Source organism: Leucoraja erinacea, chromosome 4, assembly GCF_028641065.1.
Source record: "Leucoraja erinacea ecotype New England chromosome 4, Leri_hhj_1, whole genome shotgun sequence".
In the NCBI taxonomy this organism is placed as follows: domain Eukaryota; kingdom Metazoa; phylum Chordata; class Chondrichthyes; order Rajiformes; family Rajidae; genus Leucoraja; species Leucoraja erinaceus.
This window is the reverse complement of record NC_073380.1, coordinates 70,148,600-70,162,756: the sequence shown is the minus strand read 5'-3', so window position 1 is coordinate 70,162,756 and position 14,157 is coordinate 70,148,600. Positions and strand designations below refer to the sequence as shown.

General features: G+C 43.2%; 1 protein-coding gene across 4 annotated transcripts in view; it reads left to right on the top strand.

Moving 5' to 3' along the window:
- Positions 1-14,157, top strand: part of LOC129696538 (uncharacterized) — a 49,940-nt gene that overhangs the window by 22,241 nt on the left and 13,542 nt on the right. For all 4 annotated transcript variants that reach the window (XM_055634556.1, XM_055634553.1, XM_055634557.1 and 1 more), the window contains one exon: positions 7,746-7,930. In XM_055634556.1, coding sequence (XP_055490531.1) covers positions 7,746-7,930 — 185 coding nt within the window. The remainder of the gene's footprint in view (positions 1-7,745; positions 7,931-14,157) is intronic.

Sequence of the window (14,157 nt, the reverse complement as noted above, 5' to 3'; positions counted from 1 at the left end):
TAGAGAGGGAATGCCGGGGCTACCTGAAGTGAGAGAAATCAATATTCATACTGCAAGGTACCCAAGCGAAATATGAGATCCTGTTCCTCCAATTTGTATTTAGCCTCACTCTGACAATGGAGGAGACCGAGGACAGAAAGGCCTGTGTAGGAATGGGAAGGAGAATTAAAGTGTCCGGCAACCGGGAGATTAGGTTGGTTCAGGCAGGTTGAGCGAAGGTGTTCTGCGAAACGATCACCCAGTCTGCAGTTGGTCTCGCCGATGTATAAGAGTACACATCTTGAACAACGGATACAGTAGATGTGGTTGGAGGGGGTGCAAGTAAACCCTATTTCTAAAGAAAAGAGATAGCAGCTTCTATCACATCCAATAAAGGTGCCGAGAGAGACTACAGGAAAAAGTTTTCTCAACAGAATGGAGGGGCACCTGCCATTCTCCAGCTTTGACCCACAATCACTGTGCCAGTCAGCATGCACTCCGACCCCTATATCTCAGCGTTGAGTGGCAGTATAATTCGACCCTGGTCTGCCCAACAGACTGGTTCTGAGTGGTTGCTATGCTAATGATACTGATCCGGTGGGCGGCGTGACTCATGTCGCAGCGGCCTCTGCAGTCCGTCTATCTTTTTGTTATTTTTTGTCCCGTTTTAATGTAGTTTTTATTTTATGAGGTATGTGTGTGTGTGTGGGGGGGGGGGGGTGTGGGGGGGAAACTTTTAAAATATTTCCCCTGCACGGAGAGCCCGACCTTTTTCCTGTCGGGTCTCCGTTGTCATTGGGGCTGCAACGTGGAGCGGCCTCCGGCAGGAACGACCTAGGGCTCCAGTCGCGGAGCTGCGGACCTATTCACCATCGTAGAGCTGGCCGAGTTCAGAGCTGGTGGAGCGGTGGTGGTGCGCTGCTGCGACCCGACCCTGGAGATTCGGAGGCTTACCGCAGGTCTGGCAGATAGGAACACCAGGAGCCCGCGGGTCCCTGCTGGGAGACCGCTTTTCGGGGCTTCCGCAACGGTGACTTCACCCGCCCGAGTCGCGGGGTCGAGGAGTACCTGGAGCAGGGCCTTACATCATCGCCCGGAGCGGCTTCAACGGCTGCGGGACTTTGCTAGCGCTCGCCGGAGGCTCCAACAAAAAGATCCGGAGCGTGGCCTTGCATCACCCGGCGTGGCGTTAATGGCCGCGGGACAATTGCCATCGCCCGCCGGGGGCTTTGGCTCTGACATCGGGAGGGGAATGGGGAGTGCAGGGGAGAGATAAGTTTTTTGCCTTTCATCACAGCGAGGAGGAGATGCGCTGTGATGGATGTCTGTGTAAATTGTGTTGTGTCTTGGGTCTTTTTTTATTTGTGTATGACTGCAGAAACAACATTTCATTTGAGCCTCTATGAGGTTCAAGTGACAAATAAATTGTATTGTGTATTGTGTGATATATGCCTGTCAAAGGATTTGAGTTTGGAGCTAATTGATGATTATCATGATTTAAACTTGCCTGGAGGTACTAGAACAGACATGTCCAAATTTAACATGCTGTTGCTAATTAGAAACAATTGCATCTATACAGTTGCTTCCACAAAACCTCCAGCTAGCTGTCTCCACCTTTGTCGATTCCCTTCCCCCCTTACTCCATCATTTTTTTTGTCTGCCTATATGTATCATCCAGCTACTATATTCCAACTCAACTACTTCCCTGATCCTTACATGGATCAATCAGCACATCTTGCTGCACCCCTCTTCGATCCATCACTCCCCTCTGTTTATTTTGTCTATGTTCCATCTTCATTCTTATATTGATGCAAGCTTTTTGACCTGAAATGTCAACCGATATTTTCCATCCCGACAGATGCTGCTTCTCCCAATGAATTCCTCCAGCCGGTTGTTGTTGCTCCAGGTTTCAGCATCTGTAGTCTCTTGAGTCTCCACTGAATAAAATGTTTCTGGTCCCCTGTATGACCAAGGGAGAGATGGAAAAGAGTGCTGAGTTTTTTAGACAAAGTGCTGGGGGTCCAGAGGAGAAGGGTGTACCAGGAAGATGAGAGTGAGTGGGAAGGGGTTGTGGGGAAGGAGACTGTTACCCTCCCATCCTTGCTACCTTTCTTGGTCCTATGTCATTCCATTCATAACCAAAGGTGGGACATGATTATGAGAGACATCCATGATCAAACACTCCTGTTTTTTAGGTGACTCCTTTGAGGTGTATAGCATTGCACTCACTCTCTTTAAATTTCTTAGTTTCAAGACTTTTAATGAGGTTTTAGTAATGTAGTTTTAATGAGGTCATGACAAAGTTTCTCTGAAAGTCTCTTCGTGTCTCATACGACTTCTTAAAGCTTCCTTTAGTAAGTGAACGGTGAATAGTTCGAATGGCTTAAATAGTATTTAAATCCTCTGTGAGAACTCTATTCTTTGAGTTCAGCTGATCACTATTGGAACGACGTTGATCCATTGCCAAAATTCATGTGGCCTTTTTAACGTGCATGAGTGCTGTTTAATTGTCAGTCAAACTTTCAACAGTCTTCTTATCCAAATGTACATATCAACTCCTTTGGTAAGGTGGTGTTTAGGCCTGCAGTTGGGTTACAGTGGCATCATACCTTAATCATGGTCACATTATAGATTCATTGTAAATGTTGCTTCGGATCACACTTGAAAACTGAACAGAGCTGCTCTGCAAACAAATCAGCATTTGGTTTCTGCAGTGAAAAGGAGACTGTAACATAAGAAGTGAATTCAATGCATTAAATTAGTACATAAAGTGGATGCTGCTTTACCTTGATTCATTGCTAGGTCACTGGGCGGTGGGAAGATTAGTTTATTGTCATATGCACCAGGGTGTGATGAAATTCCTGACGCATGAAGCTCATAGAGTAAACAGTATGCATGGTAATAATAAAGCAAGAAATACAATGTCAAATGCAAAACTGTAGAATGGTTTAAAGATTGTAGTGCAATGTGACGTCGTGTGGGAAAAAGAGTGAAGTGCAATTATGGAATGAGATGGAGTTGAGCGAGTACATGGCAGCACCTCTGCGAGGGGGTATGAAAGAGGAGATTGGCTCAGGGGCCTGATAGCAGTAAAGAAAAAGCTGTTCTTAAATCTAGATATCCAGGCTTCCAGCCTTCCTGTTGTAATACATTATGAAGATGGATGAAAGGAAGAGATGAGCCTGTGATGGACAAGGCTGTGTTCACCATTCTCTGCCGGCGGCCCAGGCGGTCAAGGACAGAACAGTTGCCATACCAGCGGTGTCGGCACGATAGCGCAGCAGTAGACCTGCTGCCTTACAGCACTTGCAGCGCCAGAGACTCGGGTTCGATCCTGATTACGGGTGCTGTCTGTATGGAGTTTGTACATTCTCCCCATGACAGCATGGGTTTTCTCCTGGTGCTCAGGTTTCCTCCCACACTCCAAAGATGTACAGGTTTGTAGGTTAATTGGCTTGGTATAAATGTAAATTGTCCCTTGTGTGTGTAGGATAGTGCTAGTGTACAGGGATCTCTGGTCGGTGTGGACTCGTGAGCCGAAGGGCCTGTTTCCGCGCAGTATCTCTAAACTAAACTAAACCAAACCAGGCTAAGTTGAATCCTGTCTGGGTGAAGGAAATATTATGACAAATTCTTATTGACAGGTCTGGTGGTCAGGAAATCCAGAAGCCAGTAGCAGATAGAAGACCCCAGCCCAAGGTCCAGCAATTTAGAATTGAGCTTAGTCAAGTCAAGTTTATTTGTCACATACACATACAAGATGTACAGTGAAATAAAAGTGGCAATGCCTGCGGGATTGTGTAAAACAACAGAACAGAACCAGTATTTACATTTTTTATTTAAAGACCAAACAGGAAGTACTCCCTGGTGAGATCAGAGTTTACAGTCCTGATGGCCTGTGGGAAGAAACTCCATCTCGTCCTCTCTGTTTTCGCAGCGTGACAGCGGAGGTGCTTGCCTGACCGTAGCAGCTGGAACAGTCCGTTGCTGGGGTGGTAGGGGTCCTTCATGATATTGCTGGCTCGGGATCTTGCACCTTCTGTTGTATAGGTCCTGCAAGGGGGAGGGGGAGTGTAGTTCCCATGGTGCGTTCGGCCGAACACACTACTTTTTGCAGAGCCTTCCTGTCCTGGGCAGAGATGTTGCTAAATCAGCTCGAGATGTTTCCAGACAGGATGCTTTCTAGTAGAAGGATTGAAGGATTCTCGGAGAGACTTTGCATTTCCATAGCTGCCTGAGATGGTAAAGGTGCTGCCTTTCCTTTCTCATCAGTGCGGCAGTGTGTGTTGTCCATGTCAGATCTTCGGTGATGTGGACACACAGGACTGTTGTGCTGAAGCAAGGCAAGAATTTCATTGTCCTATCTGGGATACATGACAATAAACTCTCTTGAATCTTGAACCTGTTCACCCTATCCACAGTAGTCCCATTTATCCCCAGTGGCTTGTATGTCCTCGGTTGTTGTGCCCTTCTAAAGTCCGCAGCTCCTTAGTTTTTGTGACATTCAAGAGGAGGCTGTTGTTCTGACACCAGAATGCCAGGTCAGCCACCTCCTCCAGGTAGGCCGCATCGTTATCGGAGATCAGGTCCACCACCACAGTGTCATTAGCAAACTTGATGTTAGAGTTGGAGCTGAACCTGGCCACACAGTCATGTGTGTACAGGGAGTACAGTAGGGGGCTGAGGACACAACCCTGGGGGAATCCTGTGTTCAGGGTGAGGGGGTTGGAGGTATGTCTCCCCATCTTGACCACCTGGGGCCTGGTGGTGAGAAAGTCCAGGACCCAGGCACAAAGGGGAGTGTTTCTCTAATTATTTTGGTATTATAGTGTTGATTACAGTTCAGCAGTTTATTATGTTGGATGTTAGAGCTACTGGGTATACCTCAGTCATCGTAGCTTCAATTAGAAATAAGAGGTTACTTCGCTTGGGGACTGGAATGATTTAGATTTCCTTGAAGCAGTTGGGGACAGTAGACTGGTGAAATGAGAGGTTAAAGATATTGTGTAAGACTGTGGTCAGTTGCTTGCCTGTACAAAATGGGCATAAAAGGCATTGAGTTCATCTGGCTAAGATGCACCTTTGGCAGAATTCACCTCCGATTTCAGCTTATAGCCCTGATGATATTGATGCCCTGTCATAGTCGCCTAACATCTGCTCGATTGAATAGAACCTCCAGCTTTTTCTAGATTTCTCTCTTGGCATCCGTGATAGCCTTGAGATCATACTTGGTCTTCTTGTACTGCATTAGGTCATCCTTCAGGACTTCAGCAGAGCAACTGTTTTTCCAAAGTTCACGGTTAGGTTAGATTTCCTAATTATCCTTGTTGGAGCATAATCATCAATACATTTCTTGATAAAACTATGATGACTGAGGTATACTCATTCATGCTGGATGAAGAGGTCTTGATCAGGTTCCTGTCTACTGACATGAGGCAGTCCTGAGATAGACCTTCATCCGTATCAGACTACTGCTGTATTACTCTTTTGTTGGTGACTCGCATTCCAGACTCTATAAGCCTGTAGGCTCAGCACTGACACAAGATCAGACTGGCTGAAATGAGGGTGGAGGATGTAGCGATTGGTGTACTTGATGGTGTACCAACAGTCCTAGTGGGGCAAGAAAGATGCTGATAGTATTTGGGGAGTACATTTCTGAAATTTGCTTGATTAACATCATCGGCAATGAACAATAGGGCATCAGGGTTTGCTGTCCCAAGGGAGTTGCAAACAGATTATAATTTGTCCAGTATCATCTTGGAGTGGGATGTAGATCGCTGATGAGATGGTGGAGGTGAATTCCCTCAGTTGATAAAACAGTCGGTCTTCCAAGTCAGGGGAGCAGAGTTGTGCTGAGATGATCACATGCACCACAATGTGTTAATCATAAAGCGGGCATCACTGCAGCTGCACCTGGAGTCCCCTGACTACTACGCAACCATGGTTGTTTGTACTCACAGCTGTGCCAGTAGTGTTGGGTCGAATAAAGATCGGTAATTCCAAAATCTGTGTTGATTTAGCGATCATTGGTTTATTTTTGTCACTTGGACTAATATAAACTGGAAAAATTTGCTTGCTATCCAGATAAAACATCCATATACGATTACAAATAAAAACATACATGAGTACAATAGGTAGTGCAAAAAAGAAGAGTACAGAACATACTGTTACAATAACAGAGAATGTGAAGATTTAAAAAAGTGCAAGGGCTGCAGCAAAGTAGATTGCAAGATCAGGAATACATCCTAGCTTGAGAGAATTCTGTGGAGAAGGAACTGTGCTTGAATCTGGTGGGCAGTCTTGGGCAGAGCAGATGTCAAACCAAGCTATAATGCATCCTTTTCTACCTCCCCATCCCCACCTTCCTCTTGACTGCATCCATGCTTCATGCTGCATCCAGTATGTCATCACATCATTGGTCAAGATCTAGCCTACCTTAGTGAGATCATCTACTAACATGTAAACAGAGGGAGAAGGGTCTCGACCCGAAACTTCACCCATTCCATCTATCCAGAGATGTTGCCTGTTCCGCTGTGTTACTCCAGCACTATGTGTCTATCTAACATGTAAATGGAGTTCAAGCAAAATGTGGCTGGCATGGTAATGAGTGTTTAGTTTAGTTTAGTTTAGAGATACAGCGCGGAAACAGGCCCTTCGGCCCACAGGGTACATGCCGACCAGCGATCCCCGCACATTAACACTACCCTACATCCATTAGGACCAATTTGTACATTTACCAAGTCAATTAACCTACAAACCTGTACGTCTTTGGAGTGTGTGAGGAAACCGAAGATCTCTGAGAAAAACCATGTAGGTCATGGTGAGAACGTACAAACTCCGTACAGACAGCACCCTTAGTCGGGATCAAACCCGGGTCTCAGGCACTGCATTCGCTGTAAGGCAGCAACCCTACCTCTGCGTCACCATGACCGCCCACCGTGATAGCGATTCTAGTTGGTGGCTGCGAATGCAGCATTTCACGTTGCTGGCGTTGAGAGTTAATGTGGAGAATATACTGATGTCTAATATTGCTGATTGTGGTCAAAGATCCATTTGCAGAGTGGGGTGCTGAGTGCCAAGTCCAGGTGTTTGGAGATGCGTTTGGTTGGAATGACAGTTGGCAGGAGACTTATAGCGCTGGATCGAATAAGATTGTTTGTGTTGGGACATATAGATAATAATGAAATTGACCAGAGAAGACTATTTTAAGAGATGCTTCATTTAAAATGTCACCACTCTCTGGCACCATATTAGTCACAAGAGGAAAAAGGAGTATCAGAATAAAGTGTTCGGATAAAGTTAATAAATAAATACTTTTTGTCAGTGGAAAGTGGAGAACCAACAGGAGCACAGTTGAGGGGTGGCAACAGAATAAACGTTTGCAGAAAAACATGAATTGCAATTTACTTTTAATGAAGAAAAGTAATGCAGGGGATATAAAATGGAGAATGTGACTAACTAAATGCTGGTAAGAGTTCTGATTTCTTTCTATGCTGTAATGATTTAACAATTTTGGACAGATGAGTCTGCTAAAAGTAATTTTGTGAAAGGATGTCATTAGTTTAGTGAATAGGTCTACAGATGATTATGCATTTATGCTGTTTTTGTTTTCTAAGGTAAAACTCATTTTGTTTAGAAGTAATCAAATTTAAGAAAAGATTTAACAATATTTTTAACTCTTAATACATTTTACCCATCATCTCAATCAAAGCTTTATTGATCTATGGTAATTGCTATTGCATTGACTAAAAATATAAATGTGACAGAGTCTAGGTCAAGAGAGAAGAAATTATTGATGGAAGAATTAGTTCAAATTAAGAAACTAAAGGAAATTGCTAACCAAGATATAACTTACAAAGAGTCTGAACTAGTGAATATCAAGCAGGAACTGGAAAGGACAACTGCCCAGGCAAATGATGAAATACATCAAGTCTATTTGCTAGAAACACAGGTACGTTTGATGGAGTTATGGTACGTTTTTTTTGCTCAAGATTTTGCATTTTTTAAATGCACTGTATTTATTCTCATTATGAAAATTTTCCTTAAGATACTGCATTAGTGTACGGACAAAAATAATGCCTCATACATAGTGTTATGCCACACCTGATGAACCCAACTTTAGCATCGTGGTTGCAGACATCATGCATCAAAAGGCCTGTTTGTGTGCTGTGCTGTTTTATGTTCTATATGTTATTTTAATTCTGCACATTAACTTTTTAACATAATAATTTATTTGTTATGATCCAAGTTATTACAATCACTGAATTCTAACTGTACATAATTTCTGTGGTGTACAGAAGAGAAAAGGAAACAACATGCTTCAATTTCTAAATATTGTAGAATTTCTTAGCCTTATTGTCTCCATTTCTTATTTGAGTTTAATTCTCATCACAATTTCAAAATATGAAAAGAATAATGATTTCTATTCACTCCATATTTATGTTGGGAGCATGTCTTTTGAGCATGTACAATACCAATCTATTATGAGAATCAAACACTGATCTCACTTTGGAGTCTAAAGCTCCAGTTATATAAAGTTGAAATAATGGTTTCTAGAAGTGGAAAAGCTTTCCATGAAAGTCATGGTAAATAATCTACATCTAGGTCCATTCCAGAGAGGTAATATGCTTCCATCAATCGCCTTCATTGAGATGAAAAAACATAACTTGCCTAATAATAAGTAGGAGACAGTAAACCTCTTACTGGCCAGCTGAGACCATGTCAATATTCTTGAAAACAGCCTGCTCTCTGTTTATTGTGAATTTATTTTGCCATTGTTTCAAATGGTATGTTAATTTTAACAACATATTTACAAAGCTTCAATTCAAAAAATATCCATGCAAATTATGTTGGCTTGACTTAGTGTAGTTTGCACTAGTAGAAGGGTTAATGTTAAATAATGATTAGAACAAAGTATATACCATGCACAAACAATGTAGAATTGTGTTCAAAAGAAGGGAAATTAACATTTTGTATGTTTTGCTACTATTTAGATGCATAACATTACATAATTGGATATCCAGCAGTCAAGATTTTTAAGAAAACCAGTTCATTCTAATATTTTCTATTCCTTTAGTCACCTCCAGATTTTTTCATCTAAATCTGTCAGCATATATATGTCTGAAGAAGGGTCTCGACGTGAAATTTCACCCATTGAGTCTGAAGAAGGGTCTCGAACCGAAACGTCATCCATTCCTTCTCTTCAAAGATGCTGTCTGTCCCGCTGAGTTACTCCAGCTTTTTGTGTCTCTGTTCTACATTGTTTTTGTCTTTTTGTGTCTGTCCTTCCATGTGCTTGTCCAAACTTCCCTTAAATGCTTGAACCACTCCCTATGTTAATGAGTTCTGCATTCTCGTAATTCTTTAAATAAAGAAGTTTTTTTTTTTTGCTTAATGCCCTGTTACATTTCTAGTTGACTATCTTATATTATGGCTTCTAGTTATGTTCTTCCCTACATGGCAACATTCTTCAGTTATCTATTCTAACAAAACCTTTAATTATTTTAAATATGTCTATTAGGAGCCTGCTGTCTTTTCTCAGGGAGAAAAGAGACCCGGTCAGTTCATTCTTCTTTCCTGGTAATTATACTCTGGGACTTTTGACATAATTCTTGTAAATCATCCCTGCATCCTTTTATAATCATAACTAAGTGTGAAGTAACCAAGGTTTGATACCTTATTTTTTAATTCAATCCCTTCAAAAAATAAATCCTAGCCCCTGATTTGTGTTCCCAACTTTTAGTGATTATTGAAGTTGTACTCTGATCGCATTATTTTCACTACCTTACTGGTTAGACACCTTAAAAGCAAAGAGTGAGTGACCTATTCCTTTTGCCGAAATGTACTACTCCACATTTATCCCACCTGCCAAATATTTGTCCTTTGGCAAATTTATTAATGTCCAGCCATAACCTGTTGCAGTCCCCTCGGTATGGCTATCGTTATCTAAATTTTAACATTTGCATATTTAGAAATTGTATTTTCGATTTCAGTCTGAGTTTTCAATGTAAATCTTGAACAATGATTCCAGAACAGAAATATGTAAACTTTCTACCTACATATTTTTCCATTATGAATAGATACCGATAATTCTCTTTTTCCTATTTGTCTAGCAACTAGTTAAAAATATATTTTGCTACATGTCTCATAACCCTGCATACATTTACCTAACAGAAGGCTATTTGAAAATCTAGATTAATAGATATAGATATAGATATGCCATTTATTGCCACTATACATGTACAATGAGATTAAAAGCAGCTCGTACTCAGTGCATACATATAATTTAGTACAAAAAACAAGAAACAGAAAACAAAAACAAAAGGGAGAGGGGGAGGGATAGGTGCACAATTCTGCGGTGCTATATACATATCTATAAAGGCAAAATGGTGAAGGATGAATAGGTAGTATTCTTAGGCAGATGTTTAAAGATTATATTAAATATTAAAAATGTTTTTAAAAAATGTTAAAAATTACAGTTACAATACACATTACAGTTCCAAATTTCAGTACGTGGATATAATAGATGGAAGTCCGGGTGTTGGGCTGTGAAGTCAGTGCATGTGTGAATTAAGACTAGTTATGACTTTCGGAAAACAACTATTCCTGAGTCTATTTGTCCTAGATTTGACGCACCTATAGCGCCTTCCAGAGGGCAGCAGGTCGAACAGTCCAAACGCAGGATGGGAGCTGTCCTTAATGATATTCTTTGCCCTGCTAAGGCAGCGGGAGGTGTAAATATCCATCAGGGAGGGGAGAGGGCAACCAATGATCTTCTGTGCTGTCCTAGTTACCCTCTGAAGCCTCTCCCTGTCTGCCATGGTGCAGCTGCCGTACCATGCTGTAATGCAGTATGTCAGCAGGCTCTCGATGGACGAGCGGTAGAAGGTCAGCAGCAGGTTAGAGTCCAGGCTGTGCTTCCTGAGAACCCTCAGGAAGTGCAGCCGCTGCTGAGCCTTCTTGATGACCGATGTCGTGTTGTCTGTCCAGGAGATATCAGCAGAGATAAGGACACCGAGAAACCGGAAGGTGTTGCCCTCTCCACACATTTGCCGTTGATATGTAGGAGGACTAAGTCGGTGCTGTGCCTCCTGAAGTCGACAATGAGCTCTTTTGTTTTCCTGGTGTTCAGAGCCAGATTGTTTTCTGAGCACCAGGTTGTCAACTTCAGGACTTCCTCTCTGTAGGCTGCCTCGTCTCCCTTTGAAATAAGTCCGACTACAGTAGTGTCATCAGCAAATTTGACGATGCTGTTGTTGTTGTGGGCCGGACTACAGTCGTAGGTGTAGAGACAGTATAGGAGGGGGCTTAGCACACAGCCCTGTGGGGAGCCGGTACTCAACCTGCGAGTGGAGGAGAGGTGGGGGCCGAGTCTCACAGTCTGGGGCCGGTTGGTGAGGAAATCTTTTATCCAGGCACATGTGAGAGTGGGGAGGCCGAGAGTGACCAATTTATCAATGAGAATGTCCGGAATGATTGTGTTGAAAGCTGAGCTATAATCCACAAAGAGCATCCGGACGTAGCTCTGCCCCTGCTCCAGATGGCTCAGCACAGAGTGGAGAGCTACGGTAATGGCGTCTTCCGTGGATCTATTTTGGAGATAAGCGAATTGGTGGGGGTCGAAGTCTGGTGGGAGATAGTCCTTGATGTGCTGGAGGACCAATCTCTCGAAGCGCTTCTTGATTACCGGAGTGAGCGCCACAGGACGGTAATCATTAAGGCTGGTGATGGGAGACTTCTTCGGCACTGGGACGATTGTGGCTGATTTTAGGCAGGACGGAATAACTGCCTGGTCCAGGGAGAGGTTGAAAATTCTGGTGAAGATGACAGTGAGCTGGTGGGCACACGCTTTGAGCACCTTACCAGGTACTCCATCTGGGCCGGTAGCCTTCTTGGGGTTCACTGCCAGGAGCACCCGTCTGACATCGTGCTCCCTGACAGTGAGTGGAGTAGTACAGGAGCCAGGTGAGGGTGGGAACAGGGCTGTAGCAGGTGAGTGCTGCTGTTGTGATTTTTCGAAGCGGGAGAAGAAGCAATTTAGCTTTTCTGCCAGCGGCACACTCAGGTCTTCTGACTTTGTGGCACAGCCTCTGTAGTTGGTAATGTCTTGTATGCCCCGCCATATCTCCCGTGTATTATTGCTGGACAAGTGGGACTCTATGCTCCTCTTATGGTCCGCCTTGGCTTTTTTAATTCCACTTTTCAGATCGGCTCGAGCAGCCCTGTACAGAGCTCTGTCACCTGACCTGAAGGCAGCATCGCGGGCTCTGAGGAGTGTGCGGACCTGGCTGGACATCCAGGGTTTCTGGTTTGGGAAAACCCGAATGTTTTTGTCCACAGTCACGTTTCCGATGCAGAACTTGATATAGTCCAGCACCGTTTCTGTGAGAGTTTCCAGATCCTGGTGTTCGAATATGTCCCAGTTTGTCTGTGTAAAGCAGTCCTGTAGATTGGAGAGTGCATTTTCAGGCCAGGTTGTAACAGACTTTATGGTGGGCCTGGCACTGCGTCTGAGGGGGGTGTAGGCTGGAGAGAGCAGGAGGGAGAGATGATCTGACTGGCCGAGTTGGGGGAGGGGGATGGCTCTATAGGCGTGCTTAATATTGGTGTAGACATGATCATTGTAATTACAGAGTAATTAAAGAGTAAACCAAGGTAATTACATTGCCTTGGTTTACTCTTTTATTTCAGAAAAATTGATAAAAGTTAGTAAGCAAGATCATCCTGTACAAATCCATGTTGACTTCACTGCTGTACTTTTCATTTGTGTATATTATTCTGTTCTCTCCATTACTAAGGATTCTGTTATCATTCCTACCACTGTTGGTGAATTGACTAAAATTCCCTGGAAGTGTTTAGTTACCCCTAAATATATTCATAATACCAGTTATCCTCCTTCCTTCTGGCAATATACCTTATTTTAACAACTTATTAAATGTTAGAATTCCAAGATTCTTTTAAAATAGATGGATGCAATCCATGTAGATCAAAGGTTTTTATCTTCTTTTGAATGTTATTAGTTTATTTATTCCCATTTTAAAATGTCGATGCTCTTGTCTCACCATTCAACTTCATGTCCACTTGCTTTATCTGCCTGAGGCAAAAGTTTCTGCCCTCTTCCAGTTGGCGTTAGTCTGTCAATCACGCCTAGTTTGGTATTGTTATTGATATTGGTTTAGAACTGTCATATGTACAAAGATACAGTGAAAAACAATGTAAGTAAAAAAATGTTTACTGTCTTATAAGTCATGGAGTGATGTTGCACAGAAACAGGTTATTTTGCCCCACTATGATTGGGGTGACCATCAAGCATCCACTTGCATTAATCCTGTATTAATCCCATTTAAATCTCCCTAAACCCTATCAACATCTCTATCCAAGGACCCCAGCAGTTCTTCCAGATGAGACAGAGGTTTACATGCACTTGGTCTAACCTCATGGACTGCATCCCGTGTTCCCAATGTGGCCTCCTGTACATTGGTGAGACCAAGCGTAGACTCGGCAATCGCTTTGCTAAACACTTGCACTTGATCTGCCAGTTGCAAACTATTTTAACTCCCCTTCCCATTCCCATATTGCGCTTTCTATCCTGGGCCACCTCCATTGCCAGAGAGAGGCCACACACAAATTGGTAGCTGTCCCCCTCTCCCTCCCCCCTTTTTTCCCCCCCATTCCCCTTCCCTGAATCCTGGCTGACCTTGTACTGCTTTCTCCACTCCGCCTCCCTTTCCAACTGCATCCCTTCCAATGGCTACACAATTCACAACTTTTCTATCCCCAAACTTAATTGACAACTCGTTATCTATATTGGGCCTACAACTGACTTTCAATCTCTGCCTTTATCCAACTACCTGCCTTTCAAAATAATCCTTGCCTGTGTAGACCTAGTGCCAGCTATGCTCTGTCCTAGCCTTCCTCTTTTCCAGCTTTCTACCCACCCCCGCTCCCACACCACTGGCAATCTGTGTGAAGAAGTGTCCCGAACCGAAACGTCATCTATCCACATTCTCAAGAGATGCTTCTTGACCCACTGAGATACTCCAGCATTTTGTGCATTTCCTTGGTATAAACCAGCTTCTGCAGTTCCTTGTTATTACAGTGGCTTGCAAAAGTATTTATACCCCTTGAACTTTTCCACATTTTGTCACGTTACAACCACAAACGTAAATGTATTTTATT